Here is a 25,800-nt window from a genome sequence, read left to right as displayed (position 1 = left end):
CTAGACTTGAATTTTTGGATAGTATTAGGGGTTTATGACAGATTGGTATCATCTTTTTGGTAACGACCTTGGCACAAACATTTGACCACGTCTTTTTCTCCTCTTTCCTAACAGAAAACGTTTCCTCCCTTAATGTAAAACTTTTCCTCTGTCTCTTTCAAGATAGAAAACTAATGATCTTAGTGCTATTTTAAATGGGAAGCATGATATTATGCACATTTTTTAATGAAAGAATTTAACTGGATACTTTCATTTCTAACTTTCTCAATTCATGTAGCTTTCTGGCTTCTGTGATACAGTATTACAATGAGTGCTTCAATTTGCCTCACAAGTTTGGATGGTAATTTGCAAAAGCAAATTTAAATGTATAGAATCAACCAGTCTAATAAATGTTCATGTATTATATCTTGCAAGTGTGTTTACAAATATAAACCACTTTTTTGTTGTTCAGGGTCTTCATCTCTCACTACTTCCAATTACTGATTTAAAGAATAGAACTGAGTAAGTGACAATTTAAGAAAAACCTGAATTTTTTATTCACTGCTACTGAGACAGGCTTCTGCTTCCCACAAACCAAAAGCAGATTGAACAAATAAATAGATGAATAAATGGGATGGCTTGAGGGCTATAAACTTTGGAGGCTTACCTATTTTCATATTGGTTAGAAAGTCCAATTGTTTGAAACAATCTACAGATGTTCAAAAAAGACATCATAAAGGAAACTACCTCAGAGAACCACCTAAGTACAAGACAATGCCTAGCACAGGATCAGTGTTCAATTGTGTATACCACGCACACATTTTTTTTTATAGATTACAATGTTTAAAATGTTACCCTTTTCATTTAATCCTCTCCTCCACATTGAGTGTTTGTTGATGGAACTCTAGAAGAAAAGATCCAGGTGGAGGATTACCAGGTCCTTAAAAATGTATAGCCCAAGGACAGCTTACAATTAATGAAATTTGCCCAAAAAGTAGCCCAATACCTAACATAATGATACACTGTAAAGTGGAGCGTGACATAGATAGCAAGAGAACAGAGGATTAGGTACATACCACCGAAGCAATCTCCTTGGAGATATTTGAAGGTGATGGAATGAGAAAATACCATCACACCTGATGCTACCAAGATGGCCTCTGCCTTCCCCTAACCCTAAATCGAATCAAACAGGTTTGAGCAGGTTAGGTTATATGACTGACTACTATGATTAGGATTGACCATTCAACTTGAAAACTGTGAAAAATTGTTTTTTGGTATGAGTTGTAATGGAAAGCTAAGTCATAAGCTGGTTTAAAATCACATTGATTCGCAGGCTTAACTTCCAGTCGTCTCAATAGATTCAATAAAATGGAATAAAGTATTTGGTAATAATGTGGAGGACAGGTTTTGAAAAACAGCCCTAAAATACTGTCTTGTTTTTAAAAAAGTAGCCCAAAAAAGAGTAACCCACAAAAGCCCGTTGTTTTTTCTGTGGATGCTGATTAAAAATAGCCCAATTGTATGGAAAACCACATACTTTCAATACTGTCCAGAAGGTCTTACATTCTCTCAGAACTAGTGGTCATGTGTATTGATGTGTACACTGATATGACGGTGGTCCATGAGGTTGCTTGTGGCCTTCGTGCACCTGTTCTAAGGCTGTAAGCCTGGTGACACCTTAGGGCAAAGTCTTAGGTGAGGTCACTGTCAACATACTGAATATTTGGGCCTTCTTTCGTGCTGTTTGCACTCTGATCATTCATTTTTTTATGATAATTATACAAATGTTTATGGGTTTGTATGTTAGCGTATGCTGTTGTTACAGATTTGCTGTCCTTAATTCCCTGAGCTTTGCTGTTGGTTAGGGAAGTTAAAACTCTGTGGCTTACACACCCTATACTTAGACACAATTCTTACCAATAAATCCTGCATACTATATAATGATTTATTTTAACTCTAAAAGAACACCTACTATTCTGTATTACCCAAGCTTTTAGGCTTTCCCTTTGGTTCTCCTATACTGCGTACTTATACTTCAGTTATTGAATATCTTAGTGAATAATAAAACACGCCACCTCAACAGCCTTTTTCGATGTGTGGTTATGCTGACTAATCAGGTCCGAGCTTCTACTCAGTATCTCCTGCACACTCGACTACTTGGACATTTTTGATCCTACGTTATGTCTTTCTTTTTTTGTAATGCCCTTGTATGCTGCATCACATATTATATTTTTTATATTTTATCTTCTATATTTATCTTTCGCATTCTGTGTTGTCCTTGTATAATGCACCAATACCATCAAGACAAATTTCTAGTATTAAATGGGTGTGCCTGGCCAATAAAGCAAATTCTGATTCTGATCTTTGAGATATTTTGACCGTTCCTGTGTTTCATTTGTTCTGTGCATTTTCTGTATTTCTTTATGAAATTTGAAACAGAGTTTATATAATGCAGTGTTGTACACGTTAAGTTCATCAATCAGAAAGATGGCTCTCAAAGATATCGTAAGATTTGCTACATCTCTTTTTGTGACCTTGACGTAGCCTTTGGACTTGACAACCAAACGCTTAATCGTGTATCTGGAAAAGGAAATATGGCAGATATGAGGAAAAATAAGGTTAACATTAGGCAACATATCCTTAGCTTAATACAATATCTTGCATGATGAACTTGAATGAATGAGGATGCGTGTACAATACATTATACAAAGCAAATCAAATTCATATACTGACTCATATACCAATGCAAATGAGTGACGTTAAGACAACTCAGAGTGCAGCAGAGGACTTTAAAGGTTGGGGACTTTACATTATGATTTGAGTGCTTTTCATGTATTTGTGAAGATTTAATGTACAGGAGGGTGTTGCAGTGTTTAAAGCAGCATGTTGGGCTCACCTTCCACACCCAGATTCTGTCTGCTTTCTCCCAGTGTCTTTATGAATTTTTCTTCAGGTACTCTGGTATTGCTCCAATAACCCAAATGCTTGCAGTTTAGGTCAAATAATAAGTGTGTCTTGTGAAGGACTGGTGTCCACTCCAGGGCAGGTGTCTGCTGTCCACCTGCTGTTAATTCATAAACTGGTTTAAAACCACATCAATTTGTAGGCTCACCTTCCAGTCTTCTCTGTAAGTTCAATACCATGCCAAATCTTGTTATTTTCATTTGATACTTGAAATCACGAGAATTCATGTGCTGTCAAAGAGCTAACCGTGAGTAATGTTCTCCTTTCCACCCCCACACAAGTGAAATTCAATGCTTCATTGTTTATTGTCATCTTGGTTCCACAGCAATATTATGTTGATATGTATTTACATTTAAAAGTGATTAGGCTAATAAATTCTCTTTGATTCATCCTTTTTATCTCCACCATTAAAAAGCAGGATATATATTAAGCAAGTAATGAAAACACTTTAATCCACCATTAATAGGTCCTGACGTGACTTATTTTATGCTGCAGCTTACACATTTATAGCCAAAATTAGCATTTAATAGCAGAAAAGTAAGATGAATAGAGTACAGCCTGGCATTTGTTTTAAATACCATAAACTCCAACCCTGACACGTTGCTATTAACCTTTTTTATGGTAGCAAAAAAAAAAATTGCAGATACCAGCAAACAGCCCTTTAACTGTAGACATTTATCCACAGAGAAAAGGAAGATCTGTTTGGCTCACAGCAGTTTACAGCAAAGCTTTATAAGCACTGGGTAGCAGAAAATTGATTTAGTTCAGTCTAGCCTAGATTTTCAGCTTGATAGCCTTGGACTGCTGTCATTTCTACTCAGACATACTGTAGCATATAAAATGTTATGCATTAGCAGAAGTTTCAAAGAAAATGCCCGATCTTCAGCGCATTTGATCTGCTGCTCATTATAATGCATGGCTCATGTATTGAAAAAGAAACTGAGATTGAAGACCTCACGTCACGCACAACTAATCCATGAGCATTTGTCTGCTTAGATTTATTAATGTCAGAATTCTTTTTTAATTTTCTTTTATTTAGATTTTACAAGGGTGGCACGGTGGCACAGTGGTAGCGCTGCTGCCTTGCAGTAAGGAGACCTGGGTTCGCTTCCCGGGTTCTCCCCGTGACTGTGTGGGTTTCCTCTGGGCGCTCCAGTTTCCTCCCACAGTCCAAAGATGTACAGGTTAGGTGCATTGGTGATCCTAAATTGTCCCTAGTGTGTGTGCGTGTGTCCTGCAGTGGGTTGGCTCCCTGCCTCGGATTGGTTCCTGTGTTGGCTGGGATTTGGTCCAGCAGACCCCCTTGACCCTGTATTTGGATTCAACGGGTTGGTAAATGGATGGATGGATAGATTTTACAATATTTTTTATCATAGTGATGATATTATCCCATGTTGGCTCTAACCCACACGGTAGGAAAATAAGCCACTGCTACACACATTGGTAGGACAGTCACTTTCATTGGTTACTGCCATGGTTAAATCAGGGCTCCATCTCAAACATTATTTTCTTATTATTTGCCTTTTTTCATGATGTTTTGTGTTTTTTCAGGTTTGTTTTCTTTCTTCTTGTGTTTTTTAATGGTATTTTCTTGTTTATCAATTTTTTTGCCATTTTGTATAGTCTTATGGGCGGCACGGTGGCGCAGTGGGTAGCGCTGCTGCCTCGTAGTTGAGTGACCTGGGGACCTGGGTTCGCTTCCCGGGTCCTCCCTGCGTGGAGTTTGCATGTTCTCCCCGTGTCTGCGTGGGTTTCATCCGGGGGCTCCGGTTTCCTCCCACAGTCCAAAGACATGCAGGTTAGGTGGATTGGCAATTCTAAATTGGCCCTAGTGTGTGCTTGGTGTGTGGATGTGTTTGTGTGTGTTCTGCGGTGGGTTGGCACCCTGCCCGGGATTGGTTCCTGCCTTGTACCCTGTGTTGGCTGGGATTGGCTCCAGCACACCCCTGTGACCCTGTGTTCGGCTTCCGCGGGTTGGAAAATGGATGGATGGATGAATAGTCTTATTATATTAATTTCATTAGTTATTGTCCTTGTCTTTTGTATGTTGAGTCCAAGGGGACGAGGCCCCCCTGACAGTGCAGACTGTCATTAGCCCATTTAAAAAACTGAAATACCTCAGCTTATTTCAGCAAAATTAGCTTCTGCTTGTGTTGTTTGGCTCCCCACTATGGATTCTTCACCCATAAGAATCCTTGTAAGTCTATTGTTTGAATTCTTTGCTTAATGGACCCGTAGCTCTTCATTTTCTTTCTGGTTTTGTTCACTTTAAAGTTACCTCTTTGATGTCTTGATCTAGTGTTTTGTTTGTTTTTTCTTTCTCTTCCTTGGTCTTTTCACTGAAGCCATACATATAAACTTGGGGTTTTGAAGTTTAAGGAGTTCAATTCCTTAAACTTAATTCTAAAGATAACTTTTAAAGTTTATAAAGATGGAGTCCTTAATCACGGTCCTGGAGGGCTGCAGTGGCTGCAGGTTTTTGTTCCAACCCAATTTCTTAATAAGAAGCACTTATTGATTAAGTAACACTTCTGCTTCACTTTAGTTGTCTCGCTTGTTAAGATTTTGAACCCTTATTGCTTATTTTAGTCTTTAACAGCTGTACTCTCATTTTTTAATTGCTCCTAATTAGCAATAACATGCAAATAACAAAAGAAACGAGCATTTCTCCATTTAGCTTGTTACCATTTACACCTGTGTGTATTTATCATGCACTTGTGGGTTTAATTAAATACTTGGAAGGAAAGTGAAGAGAAAAAAAGTGAAGGACTGAGAATTACTCATCCATATTGCCTTCAAATCATTTGGATGATATCCTTAGAAAGGGGAAGAAAATCTAGGATATGAGAATGACCTGACATAGCAGAGTTAAAGCACTAGCAAGCCATGAAATAAAATTATTGGCAAGAATTGCTTTCTAATTAAGCAACCGGATTAGACTAAAAACCTGCAGCCATTGCGGCCCTCCAGGACTGTGATTGAGGACCCCTGCTTTAAACGTTAAAAATTTATTACAATCCCACAATGCAATTTGTTTCTTATGAAAGCCTTCGTTTTAGGCAGCTGTTGACACAATACAAATCCTGGTTGATTGGCTACGCCCAACAACTCTCCCCCACCCCTCAAGTAATGTCACATGGTGTCACCAACGCAATGCTATTTAAGCATCTTTGTTAAAGATTGGTATTCACCAAATCCTTTCTCAAACATTTCTTTGTTGTTTTTGAAGGTTCTGGTTCATGAAATATTGTTCCATTTTCTGACTACAATTTAAGATAAATATTTTAGCTCTAGTTCCTGTTTTTTTTTGATTTTCTGTTTATGGTTCTTGACCTGATTTTGACTTTCTAAATCCAAATACCAATTTCACAGCTGCAATTCTTGTGCAGTCAGTACATTTGAAGGTACCATGTTTACATTTTGTCATTTTCTTAATTACTTTTTCTTGATAAACTTTATTGTAAAAATGACTTTTTGTCTATATTGTACCAGGGGTTTTACAGTTCTCCTCTCTCACTTGGGTTTGTAGGCCTTGATCTGTTTAAAGTATATGCTGCAAACATGATTTTTGGGTTTTATGGCTAGGCCAGCTTTTGGGTTTTGAGGCCTACTTCTAGTTTTCAGGCCTGTTTTTGAGTTTGTTGCCAAAAATCATAATGGGTCACAATTGACACTTTGACTTCTAACTTTTACAGAAGTTCTTCTAAGACTGTCTTCACTATTTTGATTTATGCTGTAAGCAAATCATAATAGTGAAGATAGTCTTATATGAACTCCTAGAAGTCAAGAGCCAGATGGCAGAGAAGAAAAAAATACAAGACCAGAAGATATACAATAATTGAATGGAGCAGACTGAGGCATAATCAGGAACAGGAGAAAAACTTCTGAATATAAAGAGAAGACAAGACAAAACCGTTTTCTAAACTAAATTTAAAAAATAAGAATCAAAGTCAAAAGACAAAGTAAAAATGGCTCTATGCTAGTTTTTTCATTACATCAGCTATTGATGTTGCTTTCTGTTTAAAGAAGTGATCCAAAAACTTAAATATCATGTACTTCGTGCTGCCATCTCAAAAAGTGTAGGCATTAGAACATTAGAACACTCTAGACGAGAACAGGCCATTCAGCCCAACAAAGCTTGACAGTCCTATCCATTTATTTCTTTCAAAAAAACATCAAGTCGAGTTTTGACAGTCCCTAAAGTCTTACTGTCTACCACACTACTTGGTAGCTTATTCCAAGTGTCTATCGTTCTTTGTGTAAAGAAAAACTTCCTAATGTTTGTGCGAAATTTACTCTTAACAAGTTTCCAACTGTGTCCCCGTGTTCTTGATAAACTCATTTTAAAATAGCAGTCTCGATCCACTGTACTGATTCCCTTCATAATTTTAAACACTTCAATCATGTCACTTCTTAATCTTCTTTTGCTTAAACTATAAAGGCCCAGCTCTTTTAATCTTTCCTCATAATTCAACCCTTGTAGCCCTGGAATCAGCCTAGTCGCTCTTCTCTGGACCTTTTCTAGTGCTGCTATGTTCTTTTTGTAGCCTGGAGACTAAAACTGCACACAGGGCTCCAGATGAGGCCTCACCAGTGCATTTATAAAGGCTGAGCAGAACCTCCTTGGACTTGTACTCCACACATTGTGTTATACTGTACACTGTCGGAAAGTCGATAGCTTAGAATCCACTATGACTCCTAAATCCTTCTCATAAGGTAACTCTCAATTTTCCAACCGCCCATTGTGTATTCATACCTAACATTTTTACTTCCTATGTGTAATACTTTACATTTATTGACATTAAATTTCATCTGCCACAAATCTGCCCAAGCCTGTATGCTATCCAAGTCCTTCTGTAATGATATAATGGATTCCAAATTATCTGCTAATCCACCTATCTTGGTATTATCTGCAAACTTAACCAACTTTTTACTTATTTTCCTATCTAAATCATATATATAGATATATATATATATATATATATATATATATATATATATATATATATATATATATATATATATATATATGTGTGTGTATGTGTATATGTATATATGTATATGTATATGTGTATATGTATATGTCTATATATATACAGTAATCCCTCACTTATCGTGGGAGATAGGTTCCAAGGCCGACCGCGATAACTGAATTTCCGCGAAGTAGGGACACTATATTTATTTAATTATTTAACGTGTATTTGGGCGTTTTTAAACCCTCCCTGTATTGTTTACAACCCACCATTTACTCTATTAAAAACAGGGACAACTGCTAAGCAATATGAAATCGGTAGATAAGTTTACACTTACTGTATAGCGAAGTACACGTAGCAGCTTGTAGGCGGTCATGACGTCGTCGACCTTGTTGCAAAGATTCCTAAAGCAGATTCCATCCAGACTACTGCCTTATCACGCCCACTTGCAACTCGTTTTGCACCCTGGTTAAAGGACACTGCGGCCGTAGATCTTATATGCTTTTCCTCCTTTTTAAATAAAAAGAATCGATGTCCTGCAGCGGTGTAGCTGTTCCCTTTCTTCAACATATCCAAAACTTTTACCTTTTCTGCAATTATTTGCATCTTCTGTTGGTGCTTGGACACGGCCCCTGAAGCATTAGCACGTTAATGATGAATGAGTGAGATGAGACTTCCTGGTTAATGCAACACTCCGTCGCTGAGCCAATCAGCAGCACACAGGAACTTAACTGCGTGCTCTGATTGGGTAGCTTCTCAGCCATCCGCCAATAGCATCTCTTGTATGAAATCAACTGGGCAAACCAACTGAGGAAGCAAGTAAAAAGACCCATTGTCCGCAGAAACCCGCGAAGCAGTGAAAAATCCGCGTTATGAATTTAGATATGCTTACATATAAAATCCGCGAAGTCGTGAATCCGCGAAAAGTGAACCGCGAAGTAGCGAGGGATTACTGTATATGTATATATATATAAATATATATATATATATATTAAAAATAGCAGTGGCCATAGCACTGACCCCTGTGGAACACCACTTTTAACATCGGCCAATTCTGATTTGGTTCTTCGCACCATCACCCTCTGCTTCCTGTGTCTGAGCCAATTCTGCACTCATCTAAAAACATCACCCTGAACTCCCACTTCTTTTAATTTGATGCCCAACCTCTCACGTGGCACCTTATCAAATGCTTTCTGAAAGTCCAGATAAATAACATCATATGCTCCACTTTGACCATATCCTTTTGTTGCCTCCTCATAGAATTCCAGCATGTTAGTAAAACACGACTTCTCTCTTCTGAACCCATGCTGACTGTTCAGAATAACTCCTGTCCTTGCCAGGTGTTGCTCAATCTTATCCTTAATAATTCCCTTCCATTAATTTGCCTGTGATGTATGTTAAGCTTACTGGCCTATAGTTGCTTGGATCTGCCCTGTCACCTTTTTTTATATAATGGGATGATATTTGCTATTTTCCAGCTCCAGTGCGCAATGACTTCCTAAAAATATGTGTCAAGGGTTTATATATGTACTCACTAGCCTCCTTAAGAACTCGAGGGTAAATATTATCTGGTCCTGGTGATTTGTTTGATTTCAGTTTATTTAATCTGAGCAGCACTTCTCCCTCTACAATTTCCAAATCCCTCCGTACCTCCTTAGTAGCCCCTATTACCTCTGGGAAGTTCTCCACTTGCTAACTTGTGAACACCTCAGAAAAATGTAAGTTTAGGGCATCCGCTATTTCACTGTCTGTATCTTTTAATTCCCCTTTATTATTTCTGATACACTTCACCTCCTCCTTGACTGTTCTTTTACTACTAAAATACTGAAAGAATCTCTTAGAGTTGTCTTTCGCCTTATCTGCTATATTCCTCTCCAACTGTTTTTTAGCCTCCCTGATATCCTTCTTAATGGTTGCCTTCATGTTCTCATACGCTCTACTATTCACTTTGCAGTCATTAGTCTTATATGCCTTATAAAGCAGATTTTTCCTTTGCAACTTCTTTTTTAAATTTTTATTAATCCACTGTGGAGTTTGTTTTAATTTCCTATTAATTCCAAATTTAGGTATGTATCTGTCCTGCATCACATGTAAAGTATTTTTAAACCTGTTCCACTGCTCCTCGACTGTCTCCACACTTAATAGCTTATCCCAGTGTATCCTACTTAGACTTTGTCGCATCTGCTCAAAATTAGCTCTACCAAAGTTCAACTTAACAATTTTAGTCTTTGCATCTGCACTCTTACAAAATACTGAATTGTATTATATTATGGTCACTTGACCCTAGTGGTTCAATCACCTCTACACCCTCAATTCTATCCTGATTATTACAAAATACTAAATCCAGACAGGCTTCACCCCGTGTTGGTGCTTTAACATGCTGTGTTAAAAAACAGTCACTGATTACTTCTAAAAACTCCTGCTCTTGTGCTTCTCCATCTGCAAGGTTATACCACTTAATATTTGGATAATTAAAGTCCCCCATAACTATAATATCTCCCTGTAAACTTGCCTTTTTGATATTACTAAAAAGATGTGTGTTGAAATTACTGTCTGAATTGGGAGGTCTATAACACACTCCTTAAATAAGACCTCTTTCCCTAATATTTTCCAGGTGAAGCCACATGTCCTCACTACGATGGGGCTCATCATCCAACTGAAGAGGACTTACATTTAAATTCTGTTTGGCATAAACAGCAACCCCACCTCCTTTTCTGTTCTGTCTATCCTTCCTAAAAAATGTGTATCCCTCTATGTTACACTCATTCCCATCTTTGCTATTTAGCCAGGTTTCCGTTATTGCTATAATATCATAATTATGCTCTGCTTCATACAACTCCAGCTCACTTACCTTATTTTTGATACTTCTAGCATTAAGGCAAGCTATTTTTAATGTGTTACTCTTTCTACATTTAAATGTTTGCTTAGAATTTACATTACTGTGCATTTTTATTTCTACACCATTGTTTGTTCCTCTATGCATAGATCTAAACCTGGCCTGTCCTAAACTCCCTGCCCCCCATTCTCTAGTTTAAACAATCCTCGACTAGCCTACACAGACACCTCCCCAATACATTGGTGCCCCTCCAGTTCAGATGTAACCCGTCACAGCGGAACAGGTTCCATCTGTTCCAAAAGAAGTCCGAATGCCCCATAAACCTATACCCTTCTACCCTGCACCAAGATTTGAGCCACACATTAAGCCATCTAATCTCCTCAATCTTACCGGGACTGGCGCGTGGCACAGGCAGAACTTTGGAGAAGACTACCTTGTCAGTTCTGTTCCTCAGCTTGGCACCTAACTCTTTGAATTTGGATCGCAGAACTGACAGACTACATTTACATATGTCATTTGTTCCAACATGGACAATGACAACTGAATCCACCCCCACTCTAGCCAAGAGTCTATCCACCCTTCCAGGAAGGTCTCCCACCTGTGCTCCCGGAAGGCAACACACCATGCGAGACTCTCTATTTCTGGAGCACACCTGCGCTTCAATCCCCCTAATGATTGAGTCCCCAACTATTACTACCTCTCTCTTTTTGGGAACTGGTTTTGAGGTGGCCCGTTGGGGCTCCTCATCCCTGCCTACCACCTCAGAGTTATCAGAGACACCGCCCAGCTCTGCAAGGACATGATAACGGTTTAACACTTCTAATTTTGGGGTTTATGCCCACGGACAGTGTGCGCCCTTTACCTTACGCTATGTGACCGTGACCCACCTATTTGTACCTGTCTGGTCTGGAATCTCTTCCCGCGCCACCTTGAGGGTGCACAATATCTCTCTAAAGGACATCTGAGCCAAGTCCACCAATTCCCTATTACAATGCAGGTCAGCCAACTCCTCCTCCAGTTCAGCGACCCTGAGCTCGAGGTGCTGGATCAGCTGGTATCTCTTGCAGATGTAGTCCTCATAGACAACTGGCTCTTCCAAACCATCATCTAAAAATTCCAACATCCAACAGGACTTGCATTGCACTGGCCTCATTATTAAAATTTGATGTGGGATTAGTAAAACTGCCTTAACTTTTTTTTTTTTTTCTTAAAATTGAATAATTTAACTTAAATGGTAACACTAAGATCTGCTACAGCTATTTTACACCTTTTCCCCTTACGCTCCTGTATTGTTCTCCCTCTCAGCAGCCTGCTATTTGTCTTTCTATGAGGTTAACTTTACTTTTCTCACTCTCTTCTCCTAACTTTGTGCTCCTCTTACTTATAAGCTCTCCACTCACACTGTTTGTATTCCCCCGTATTAATGAACCCTTAAGCTGTTGCCCGCTTAACTGTTCTACCTCTGGACCACTAAGTGCTGTTCAATCTAAAATAAACAAATAAATAAAACTTTATTCTACAAAGTTGATTCAGTTCATCTGGACATAGTTGTTTTCCAGGGAGATACGTTACATCACTCATTCAAGTGACTTCCTCAGTCTCAGTTGATTGCAGGTTTCTCCAACCTTATAAACAGTACCTTTGCATAATGACCGAAACTAGCACCATTGACTAACAATGGGCCGTGTGACAAATTGTCTCGGTTTCAAATCAAGTGTCTGCACTTTTATCTGAGAGGAGTTAGCATATTATTCTCATGTCTATTTAGGCTTTTCTATAAGGAATGTTATTTTCCCCCAAATTTTAAAGATGTGCATGTTAGGTAGATTGGTGATTTTAAATTGTCCTGCTGTCTCTATGAGTGTAGAGTGTCCAGATGTATGAGTGTCCAGATGTCCAGGACTGGTGTCTGCTTTGTATCAAATTTCCTACCTCATATGAAATACAGCAAGTTAGAGAATGTTACATTACAAATGTTTTCCAAATTTTAAACACTGTTGTTTCTTTTATTCATATTAGGATATGGAAACATTGCACCAAGTACAGAAGGTGGGAAGATCTTCTGCATTCTCTACGCCTTGTTTGGTATTCCACTGTTTGGTTTTCTACTCGCAGGCATAGGGGACCAGCTTGGGACAATATTTGTAAAGAGCATCGCAAGAGTGGAAAAAGTTTTTAGGGTAAGTTTATAGTTTTCCTTGTTAAATGCTAAGTAAATATAAAGTTAAATATTATATAAAGAATTGGGGGATAAAAAATAAATCCTGTGGCTGGAAGCTTTGATAGGATTAGCCATGCAGAAGAGTGTCACCTAGATAATGAAGACATTTTACATAATTCAAAAAAGCTTTGAATAGTTGATTTTTTTCTTATAGGTTTTAGAAATCAATATGGAAATTACAAATCAATCACACATACAATGCTTTCAACTCCTATCCAACATCCCCTTTCCCAACCATCACACTTTACCAACCCTGGATGGCTGCAGTGGCTGCAGGTTTCTCTTCCTGCCACGTTCTTAATCAGTAACCAATTTACAGTATGCTGTTAATTTCCTTTTTTTCATTTCATTTTAATTGCCTTTGTTTTTAAGACTCAGTCCTTTGAATTTTTTCTTTTTTTCCTCAATGGCAGCCAAATAAGAACAAGATGTAAAGTGAGCCAACAGATGACCAGCTAATTTGGGGGCCTCAAACTCCAACCAGTTTCACTCCAGCCAGTTACTTAATTAGAAGCTGATTCTGGTTGTTAATTTTAATCATTTAATTATACAGCTTATTGGTGCTCTCATTCAACCAGAGCAGGAAGCGCCATCAAATGAGCAGATTAACATTCTTGAGACCTTCACTTTTTGTTATTTTCTGATATTGTATGATGGACACAGATTAGCCAGTCATTTGTTGGCTTGTTTTGAGTTCCATTATTTTTTTGCTTGCAATTAACAAATAAAAGAAACCGTTAGGGGATTTGAGTCTTAAATAGCAAGTCAATTAAAATGAAGAGAATAGAAATTAATTAGCAGGAAAAACAGGTCACTAATTAAGAAAATGGTTAGAATGAAAGCCTGCAGCCACTGTGGTCCTCCAGGATCTGAGTTGGACAGCCATGTTCTAAAGGCATATTAGTAACATTTTGCTAATAGATCATACATTATCTGTCATTCATTTCCATGGTTGCTCACTGTTAATGAGGAATGCACGTTTCCATTTGTTTATTCAGTGGATGAGACATGACGTTAACCATGATTGTTAAATTGTTCAAAGCTTCTGCAAAATGCTACACTGTTGCCTGTACCCCCCTTTGCTTTTTCATATACCTTTTATCTGCCTCTGCAAATCCCATATATTCCTAAAAATATGTTGCATCTTGGTGTCACTCATGGTGATCCGATCTAATGTTCTATTGGTGAACTGGCAGATAAACGTTTTAAGCAAAAATGTGTAAAAATGCAAACAAAAAATTGGGTGTTGCGCATGCTGTCTTCTACCTACCAAAATTGGCAGCCACTGGAGACATTATCTAATTGAGGGTCACCACAAGCAAGAATCAGATCTGGACAAAGCACCAGTCCATGCCAGGGTTCACTCACACACACATCCACTAAACTAAAGTCACCAATTAACCAACCTACAGTTCATTGGGCATGTGGATGGCAAACCAGGAGGGTCACAAACACAGACCCTGGGAGATTTTCAAGACCCACATGGACAATGTCTAGTTGAGAAGTTCAAAGCCAGAGTGTAGGATATCTGTGGTAGCAGCGCTAATCATTGTGCCACTGTGCCTCCCTTCTTTTTACTCACCTATGTGAGCACATGAAAGTTCCTAAGATGTGGTGTGGGAGGCTTTATAAAGGTGTTGTGAAATAAATTAAGCAGAGCAGAACGTTTGTAGATCTAAAACTAAATAAAAGCCTTTTAGTTGGCAAACTGAAAACCTAGCAGCTCATCTTGGCTACAGCATAGACAAACACTCCTAAAAATAAAGAGCCAAAGTGGTTCTTCAGAACAGTGTCATAGGGAAACCATTTTTGGTTTCCAAAAGATCCATCCACATGAAGGTTCCAGAAAGGACTTTCATTAATTTAGATCTGTGACAGGGTCCATACAGTAAATAACCATGAACAGATAATATTAACAGATGTGTGAAATGCCAATGGCTCATGATTGCAAAAGGACATTTGCTGCATAGGTACAGTAACACAGGCTAAGTCCAGGTTTTCTTAATCTGTCAGTGTCCTGCAGCATACCGTACATTACAGATTTTGGGTTTTTTCTACATATTAGGATGTTTTTCAAAGCACAAAGAACCAACTTCATATGCAGGGAACCCATTCCAGAATTAAATGATGATTTCTCAAGCAATGGTTCTACTAGGAAACACACAATCATGATTTATAAGAGTGAAGGCCATCTGCTTTTTTAAACCCAAATGTCTACAAAAATAAGCTGGCAAAAACGGATCAAGAGACAGACCAAAGCAAAATTAAAACCAGGAGGTTAAGACAATCAGGCCTCAAAACCAAAACACTAGACAAACTCGTAGTCAGTATGCTCGCTATAATTCTTAACCGTAATTCATGAAGAAGAGTTGGGCACACTGAAGATTGACCATCACCAGTCTCAAATGTCAATGAGCAAGTGGTGCCAGGTCTTAAGGAATCGGGCCAATGATATCACATAAAGTGACTTCAGGGGGCTGGCAACCAGGACCCTCATCTTAGCCGAATCATAAATAAAATAACATTGCGATAAAATAAACACATAATGATAATAATTATCAACATATGGCTAGAGACAGTAATAATATAAAAATTACCATGTAAGGAGATTCTCTGATGTGTAAGACCTTCCAGTAAGTCAAAGTGACGTTGAAAAAAAAAGTACACAGAGTAAAGAAAAAATATTTTTGTCTGAATCAGAACAACTTCAGTCGTTTCACTCCATTATCAAGTGAGGCACTTTGCAAAGTAGCCATTCTTAATTTTTTGAGCTGGCTTCATGTTGAAAATGTGATTACAATATTTCATTGTAACTGAGGTGTTTTCACGAGATTCATTACTCCAGGACACTGTTACATGTCCTGCCTATTTTCTATATATACTGTGAGTGCTTGCCATGCTTACAGGGGGTTGTTAGTTTAGAAGAGGCATAAGGAGGATCCTCAGCAGGGAACAGGCCTGGCAGGCTTCATTCATTAGAGAAGAAGCCAAAACTGGTAACCGGGGAGCCCCTTCAAGTGCCAGAATGAAGAAACAGCTTCCAGTGGCAGTATGCCAGACATGTTTTAAGGGTGTCCTGGAAGTTTCTCAGAGAGAATTAGTAGGAGGATGCAAAATGTGGGAGAACTGATAAGTATCACTAAAGAGTCAAACTCTGTGCCATATTTTAGAGGGCAAATGGCAAGGAAGCTGCCAATAAGGTCTGACCCATTATTTATGCATTGGAGCTTAGGAGCACATCGATACATTGGAATGTCAGCAGGAACTCCATGTGGATGTCCTCAGGACTTTTAGCAGGTGAAAGGATTCTAAGGATTGCCTTGAATCTTGAGCCACAGTGGAGTTTGAAGTCTGCTCTATGCCTGTTGAACTTTGACTGTACAGCAGTGAAGAGATAAAGAGGGAGAGAGCAGCAGTTGCATGAAGGTGCTGTGGCTCTTGAAGCATTTGGTCTTGGGTGGTAAGCAAGTGGGAAAGTCACCTCACCTGTTAGACATCAACTTGAATCCGTATGGTAAGGCACAGTGGGGCAGCTGGGATTTGTTTCATCTTTTGTTTCACTTTATACTTTTAAGATATATCTTTGATGATCAGTCCCTTGTCTTTTGTCTATAATAAAATGTCCGTTTTTGATAAAGGTTTGAACTTTCACACTCTAGCTTATGGAGGCATAAAGAGGACCCTGCCTCCATTTTACAATATTCAGTATAGCAGTTTAGTCCTGTTTGGTTTTACATTGACTATTATGAAAAATGCCTAATGATAGTGCTCACGGTGTATAAAGCTATGGACATTTAAATGTAATTAATCATTTTATACTTTTGATGTCCACTTGATGAGTATGTGCTTTGCCTTATTTAATTCCATCCATTTTCCAACCCGCTGAATCCGAACACAGGGGTCTGCTGGAGCCAATCCCAGCCAACACAGGGCACAAGGCAGCAACCAATCCTGGGCAGGGTGCCAACCCACCACAGGACACACACAAACACCAAGCACACACTAGGGCCAATTTAGAATCGCCAATCCATCTAACCTGCATGTCTTTGGACTGTGGGAGGAAACCCACACAGACACGGGGAGAACATGCAAACTCCACACAAGGAGGACCCGGGAAGCGAACCCAGGTCCCCAGGTCTCCCAACTGCAAGGCAGCGGTACTACCCACTGCGCCACCGTGCCGCCCGCCTTATTTAATTGTACATTAATATTGTTTTGATAGTGGCCATCAATTTTTTGAAAGCCAATTGCTCAAAATTTGTGAGAGGGTGTGTGTGGGTGTGTGTGGGTGTGGTTGTGTTTACTCCCAGATAGACTGATATTTATCTCAGTGTCAGATCTTACTTAAAAGCCTTTCGATGTACAGAAGCCATTCTGCTCACATAAACGATATTTTGCTTAAGTGTTACTTACGTCATGTACTTTATAGTGATGGCTGAGAAAAATTTTAATCTCATATTATCGTTCACAAAGGAGGTTAGAAAGTTTATGATTCAACGATCACAGTAGATGATCAATGCAGGATAACAGCAAACAATATCAAAACATCCATGAAAGAAAATATTGCGTTCCTCATGTCACTCAATCCACATGCAAAGTCATCCATTCAGTTGCTCACAGTGTTCCAGACAGTCATATGTATATTAACATATTTTTAAATAAATCACTTCCAGAAAATGCTCTTGTGAATGAGGAAGGAATGTGCACAAACTTGTGAAATGAAGACCGACCTCTCTCCTGATTCATTGGTCAAAAGGCCTCTCTTCAATTCAAAAGCACAGAATTGTGGGAATGTGTTGTACTGTTTACAAAACAGGCTGCTTTTTCCAGACAAAAATGTTAATAATATTTTAGGAAAAAAATGCATACCTTTTTTGCATTTTTAACTCGTTTGACATGTGGAGTTTGTGACATCGATGTTTTTCGCATTTGGTTTTGTCTGGCATTGATGACTCTTTAGGTTCCATTATATGATAAAACATTTTCACTCATTCTGCATGAAAATATAAGATCAACAATTTTTCTCAGCCATCACTAGAGAGCACGTGGGGTAAGTAATATTTAAACAAAAAAATCATTTTTTTGGTGGAGTATTCCTTTATGTAACTTGCTGTTGGTGACACAGGAAGTCAAGGGTATGCACTAATCGAACAACCTGATGGTTTATCTGCATGGATCAACTTGGACATCGCTATGACTCTGACCAAGCCATAGAACTTTTTAAACATATGGCCGGTAGTGTTGGGAAAAACATTTTTTTTACTGTGGAATTTCAGGAGAATAAGGCAAAAGGTTTTCTTTTTCCTCCACTCCATTCAGATCACTGGGTAAGACTGTGTGGGCTGAATGGTCTCAAAGGCACTTCAGCTTTCTGTATTAAAAAAGAAATGGAAAATCCTGATTCAGATAATCCTTTGAAATTGAAATGCTCTTTCAGAAATCATTTCCATCATCCTCATTTTCTTTCTGCTATTCCTTGTGAGGTTCCTGAGCTGGGCTACCCAGGCCTCTTTATTCCCAACAGCCTTCTCCAGACCTTTCTGGACAATAGCCAGATGTTCCCAAGATTAACAACCTCACAAAGTGTAACCTCTCCAGTGTAACCATTTCCCAGTCAGCTGTGCTTTGTGTACCTTCCATGGGACGTAACCAGGGGCATCTTAGTTATAAGCCGAAATGATCTGAACTGGCTCTTCTCTGTATCTGCAGAAGATGCTATTGTACTCTAAGGTTATTCCATATTGCTGAGCTCCTCACCCAGTCACGGAGAATAAGCCCAGCAATGCTGTGCAGGAAATTTGATAAATTACACTGCAGGTGACTAATGTTAAAAACAAAATCAATAAGTCGTCAAGAGTAAGAGCATATGTGGTAGCAGAAATGGCAGTGAAATTGTAAGTGTCAGTCATGTCTCAAGGGCATAAAATCTGTTTGAGTTGGCAAAGCACAAGAAAATTCATTTCTGGACCGTGGCCTTTTAATTTTCAAATTAAGTGATGAAATAAGTGGGGTTTATGGATATGCTTTTTTTAAAATGTGTGAACTGTGTATGCAATAGATTGAGGCCTGAAAAAATCAAACCAAAATCTCTTTCCAAATGCAGTGTACTTTACACCTAATTGGAGGTGATGACATTGAATTTGCAAGAAGCAGTGCTGATCTACTTGGAAGCAAATTCAGTGAGAGGTCAGGCTGTTTTGCTGACAGTCACATTTAGTGTCCTGATTACACACCAAAGGGATTACAGAAGATGGCTCCAAACAGCAAAGGTGAAAAATACAATTAATGTCCAAATATTCAGGCCAGAATGTTACCCATGGAATAAAGCCTAAAGAAGAGCAATATCATACTTAGATCAAATATGTTACTTCAACATTTCCAAGTCAGGTCTGTTAAGATAATCCGAAAGAAGGATTTAGAAGCTTCACAAGGCTGTCCCTCTTATTTAAATTCAAGGTTGGAGGAGGTTGGAGTCTACAGCGACGTGTAAGATTGTATGTAAGACAGGAGCCAACTATGCGTGGTGTGCCAGTCCATTGCAGGGCACACTCAATGCCCACAGCCACACTTACTCAGACAGGACACTTTAGAGTCATGAATTGAACTTCAGTAACATCTGTATTGGTGACCGGGAGGAAACCGAAGGTAACAGCAAAAGCTAAAAATGTCATCTTAACACATTAACTTTTAACTTTGTCTTGGCGACTCCCTAACACTGCTGCACATAAAGTTGTTGTATTTTGCTTTGTGATAGTAACTATTAAATGTCAGAATATAAGTCATAGAATATATGTCATTGGATTATCAAGAGAAGGAAAACAGGACCAGGAGATGGTCAAAATGACAGGGACATAGTCAAAATAAAACGAGGGGCTGAAACCGCAAAATCGATAACTTGAATTGAAGATCAAGTGGCAAGACAAAAAAAACAGGCAGTAGGGGCAAAAGAAGGTCATAAACTACAATGTACCTAACGCACAAAGCTAGCACTGGGGACTACTGGAAACAGAAACTAACTACCACTAAAAATAACTGTTTTCTTTCACATGTGTTCACCAAGGGATAATACATAATGCAGCAATCATGTATTAATCCCTTTGCATTCACAACGTTAGAATGACAGTTGTGGTGACGCGACCCCTCAACAAGCCATTGCGTCAATAAAAACAAAAACACGAGATGAGCAAAAATAAACTTTGTCAGATCAAAATAAAAATAATCCACAAAAATGGAATCATTGGATAAAAAAAGATAAAATATGCAAAAAATACAGTATAACAGTGTGTTAATATACTCATAGTGACAAGGGTAACATTTTTGAACAACTAAACAGCTCTGTAGTATTTAGAACAAATCAAAGGTGAAAAGGTACTGTAAATAAGCCGTAAGGTCTGCCATTTCCATTAATACTTCAGTTTCCATACATGGAGAAAACAAAGGTTCTACTACCTGTACCTGAAACTGACCCGCCTTGGTGTTGGATCATAGTTCTATAGTCTTCCGAAGTTGAAAAAAAAAACATAACATTTTATCATTACATGTTAATTTATACCTGCCTAAAAAGCTAGCAATTCACCTCACCCCTCTTCCTCGCTGAGTACATTATGTTTTTAATACATTTGTACATTTCTGTGAGTCTGTTAATTAGCTGAAATTTCTCTCTTTCATTCCCCCTCTTTCACTCCTTCACTTTTCTCTCTTTGTTTCCAATGTGTCACCAATACAGAACGTTTCACGTCTCTAGACATATTTTCTGTGTAGTGAGAGTTGGGTGAATCTGTAACAGGACCTAGTGGTTTGAGTCCACAGCGGGAGGGTTGTCTACTCTGGGACTTTTAGCATCTTCTACTGCATTGAGAATAGTCAGTTTTTACATCCATGACAATGCATACAAATAGTGACTATCTTGTAGCACTAGAACCTAGATTAGATTTATGTTATCTCCTTTGCTGGGATAACTACCTAGTCTTGAAATGACATTTCATCAAAACAATGAAATCAGGCACTGTGGGGCTTTTGTTAAGGGAAATAAAGAGAAAAGTCACTTCGAAATAATCACCCAGAAGTCACTTAATCACAATCTGGAAGAAATACATCAAAAGGAGAAAAGGTAATAGATGATCCATACTGTTCTGAGGTTCACCTCGCGAGTGCACCAAAGTTGAGGGTGTGATGCTACATATTGGAGTTATAAGACTACAGAGTTAATGTTTTTATAGTAATCTATTAAAAGGGAAGCACCAATGTATAGTGAATAAACATCTTAGTAGCTGTTATACAACTAAGAGCTATTTATTTACATATTTATTTTGATATGTTTTAATTCTAATGCAAGAATTACTCTTCACCTTTTTGAAATTTTTTTTAACATTTGTTACCTAATAGTTAACATCTACACTAGCACTGAGAAGGCTTTGACTCTGCTTCCTAGCATGTGCCACTTTACTTACTGTTTATGGATCCCAGGTATTTCTAAAAAAAAAAAAAGGTGAATTTATGTCATTTAGGCTTTTTCACATTTATTGTGTTAGAGTAGAGAATTGTACTGTGTTCATTTAATTTAACTGTCGTTAACCAACACACACACATACACAGACAAAATTGCATTTTCAGATTTATTTAATGGAATCCTTCTGTTTGTTTCCCATGCATTTACAACAAAAACACCTCTTTTGTGAAGCCCCACTGCTGTGAACAAAACGAAACATTAAAAAACATGTTTTCTTAAAACAATTTCCACTTGGGAGCAATAAAGTCAATAAAGTTCTATCTATCTATCTATCTATCTATCTATCTATCTATCTATCTATCTATCTATCTATCTATCTATCTATCTATCTATCTATCTATCTATCTATCTATCTATCTATCTATCTATCTATCTGCACTGATAAATACACAGTAATTTAGAAAAAGAATAATCTATCTATTGTGATGGACGGCCAGGGCTTTTACCTGGCTGGGATGCCTTTGTGAAGGAGGGACCGGGGGGAGCAGATATGCACAGGGCACTGCCTCCCCCAGACCACTAGATGGCAGCCCCCTGAGTTGGAATTCGGCACAGCTTCATTGGGTTTCATGGGGGGCCACCAGGGGGAGCTGCAGCTGCTTTCAGACCTGAGCTACATGGAGTACTCTCAGTTGCAGCATCAAAGGACCCACCTGACTTCATTCGAGAAGCCAGAGATGGGAGGAGGAGGACAAAGACGAAGCTTGTTGAAGGAGAAGTGGGTATGCAAGGAGACAGTAAGAGGAAGAGACAGAAAAGAAGGCAAAGTGCTGTGTGCTGCTTTATTTGTGCTTGGTGCTTTATTGTACTGTACATTGGTGAGGAACATGAAGCCATGTGTGTTGTTGGATTTGTGACTAGTGTCTGTCTGTGTCGGGTTTGAGGAGCTGGTGCACTCACAGGTGGCCACACTCTATCTATCTATCTATCTATCTATCTATCTATCTATCTATCTATCTATCTATCTATCTATCTATCTATCTATCTATCTATCTATCTATCTATCTATCTATCTATCTATCTATCTTCAAAGCTTTTGAAAAGCACCAATGGGGAGGTGTAAGTAATTTCAATGGTTTTGAAATACCCCAAAATTACTTTAAAATCTATTACAAAAGGGGAGAACATAAACTAGACAGTGTTACATTTACACTGGAGGTCTAGAAGATCCTTCTGGTTTTCCTTTTGATAGCTAGTATTTTCTAAGACAGTTTATACTTTCACTTCCAAATGACTGACACTCAATTTCAATCTTTACAGAACCAACAGTTTAAAAACATTGGCGTACAGAAAGAAACAAAATCTTGAAAGACCCTATCATGCTTACACCAATGTCTACATACAGTAAATGGTCACTTTTTGTTTGGCTATGCCAGTGAATATTTCTGTAAGCATGAGTATACAGTATTTCTGTAACCCCATCAAACTAAAATTAAGCTCACCATCTTTCTGGAATTCCAACTCTTTTTGTTCATCTTTATTTGCTTTAGGCACTGGCTGATGACATTAGTCCTGAAGTTGCATATTGAATCCTATGTACAATATCAGTTTAGCTTCAAAAATATATTATGAATTACCATATCGTGGGGATTATAATGGAAGTTGGGTCTTGGTTTCATTTCAAGGTTTGGATTTTTACACGTCTTTGTCCTGTCCAGATGGATCAGATGGGAAAAAAATCCCAGAAGACATGAACAAGAGTTGGTTAAGGCTGAAGCGCAGTCCATAGACAGTCTAGAGTCGAATAACATGACATCAATAAACCTAAACAACTAAACCAAAATTGCAATCTGAATGACTAAGTCAAAGAAACATGGTCATTTGTTTGTCCTAATGAGGTTTATGATACTAAACCACAACAAAAGCTTTTTGAAATGATCTAGCAGTCTTGGATGATTAACTTCTAAATGCTGACACTCTGCTGTCATCACCCGGCACAACTTCCAGTAACTGCCGCTGGCAATATGCTGACTCAGCATGGGCACCATGGTGTAAAGTGCAGATGACCACTAAATTAATCATCACATATGACTTTTCATATATGAAAAATAATAACAAAATAAATGTTTAACAAAACAGAGAACAGATAAAATATTCCATCATGCGAATAAATGTATTGGGAAAGAAGCAACTAAACCAGTTGCTAAATTCTGAACTCATGACAGTCTGATTTGTGTTACACACAGCACAAAATCAGAATGAGATTGTGTAGTGTAATTAAAGAACTTGTAGAGAAGGGCATCCTCCAAAGCTGATGATCGATAGTAGGAGAGAGGTCTATGGTAAAATGAAAGGAATGACACAGCGGAGATGAGTACACTCTACAGCAATTGAACAAAGTGGGTTTAATGGAAGAATTGAAAAATTAAAAAGCTCTCATCAAATCACGACCGCACTGTACTAGAAGCTGTATCATATTCTATTGTCCGAGGCAACAAAAAATAAACTTTTTGACTTTTAATCCGAAAACAGTAAAATTTGCACTATATTTCATTTTTATAGTCAAAAGTCTCTATCTATACAAATCTTTTAAGATGCCTAATGTTGGATTGATCTAACCTATGATTTGTTGTATTATCTCCATAATAATACAGTGATTGCACAATAAATTGCACTGTGAAGTACGTATGTGTGAAGTCCTGAAGGCAGCCATGTTGATTTCAACTCAATAATTTAAATTGGAAAGTGGAACATGTGACCACTCGAACATGTTTAACATTTCAACACAAATGTAGTGGCAAAGTGCATTTCTTTATATCCTTATTGGTTATGAAGTTTGATCTGCAACAGCGCAGACATTAAGTAACCACGCTGAGAGCCACAAGCTGAAACATTTTCACAGAGTGTGTTCAAAGTGCTATTTTGAGCAAAACATAACTGCAGACGCCGTTCTCAGTCAGTCTGAACACAATGAAGTTTTTCCAGTTAGATGTGTTGTGTGTTGTAACTCTTCAGCAGGGTCTGTGTCAATATTTTGGCACTGTCTTTATTGCCATTTCTTGGATTTCCACTAATTTATTTTTTTTCTCTTTATGTGCTAATCATCAGAGTGACCTAAAATGTACTAAAAAGAAAGTACTGATGTGCTTCAATGTTCCATTTCATTTACAAAAATGTGTTTAGCTGCCTCTGGTTTTAAAGAATGCATTGTTTTACATTCACAAGAGGTACAATATAACTAATCAGCTCCCTCTATTATCCACACTTGAAATTAAGATGCCCCTATTGGAAGTCAGGCATTTATATACAGTACTTTCATCACATAATTCAAAATGCAAAGAACACCTACAATGAGTACATTTTGAAGTAATTAAATAGTTTATGACAGAAATTTGTGATAACTCCTAATTCAAAAAAGGCTATTGCACCCACTAGAAGAAGCTGGGTGTATTTCTAATGTGCTATACTTAAAAGTGATTGTGGTGTTTAATTAAGTGTATGGAGAGTTGTGGATGCAATTTAAGATTATTCAAATATACCCCTTAGTACAAGCCACACATATTAAAACTGTTTGTGGCATTGACACGAGCTGTAGTATTTGTTATAATGAATCCTGTTTCCAAAAAATGAAAAACATGGTCTTATCTCATAGCCTGGTATCTCAGGACACTTTGGATTAGCAAACAGTTATTGAAAGTGTCCTCCACAAAAAGCATGTGGGAGTCATGAAATAAATGTCTTCCGTGCTCTATAATGGTCAGTTTAAAGCCTCCAGGGGTGCTGGGGGAGTGTGTTGTCTCAGCTGTGTTTCAAAGCAAATTCTTTCAATAAACAGCCTCATTCAGTGTTTCTAATGAAAAATCATGGCTTACAGTAATCTCCAGGGGCTCCATCCTGCCAAAGATATGATTGCTCAGCTTTTTTTTTCCTGATTGTAAAGTGTGTTTCTAGCCATGTAGTGTGCTGACATTTCCAGAAGATAAGAGCAGCTGCTCAAGAAAGAGTCCTGTGTGCGGCTTAATAGAACTGCATTGGAAAGTAGGGGGATTAGATTAGACAAGGGATCCAATTCGGCCTCCATCACTGTGTGGCCCTGAGCAAGTCACTCCACTTGGGAGAAAATGGATATCTGAAAAGCAAAGGCATGTGGTTTCAGTTGTCAAATCATGCCTGGACACAAGCCTGTTTTGTTTTATATAGCATCTTTCTTTCATAACATTTTTCTTTAGTTTTATTGAGTTTCTAGATCACATTGCAATAAGTAAAACACAGGTCAGTCAAACTATAATGCGTATAACATTCTGAACTTTAATTAATACATTACTGATAAAAAATATTAAGTCACACTTAACATTCATCAGCCCTTGTCAGCCAAGTT

At 38.2% G+C, this 25,800-nt stretch overlaps 1 protein-coding gene across 2 annotated transcripts in view; it reads left to right on the top strand.

Moving 5' to 3' along the window:
• Positions 1–25,800, top strand: part of LOC114666995 (potassium channel subfamily K member 10-like) — a 135,915-nt gene that overhangs the window by 94,723 nt on the left and 15,392 nt on the right. For both annotated transcript variants that reach the window (XM_051919889.1, XM_028822055.2), the window contains exon 4: positions 12,772–12,932. In XM_051919889.1, coding sequence (XP_051775849.1) covers positions 12,772–12,932 — 161 coding nt within the window. The remainder of the gene's footprint in view (positions 1–12,771; positions 12,933–25,800) is intronic.

The sequence above is a fragment of the Erpetoichthys calabaricus genome, chromosome 16 (genome assembly GCF_900747795.2).
Source record: "Erpetoichthys calabaricus chromosome 16, fErpCal1.3, whole genome shotgun sequence".
In the NCBI taxonomy this organism is placed as follows: Eukaryota; Metazoa; Chordata; class Cladistia; order Polypteriformes; family Polypteridae; genus Erpetoichthys; species Erpetoichthys calabaricus.
The sequence above is the reverse complement of the archived record's forward strand: the minus strand, read 5'-3'. Positions and strand labels throughout refer to the sequence as shown.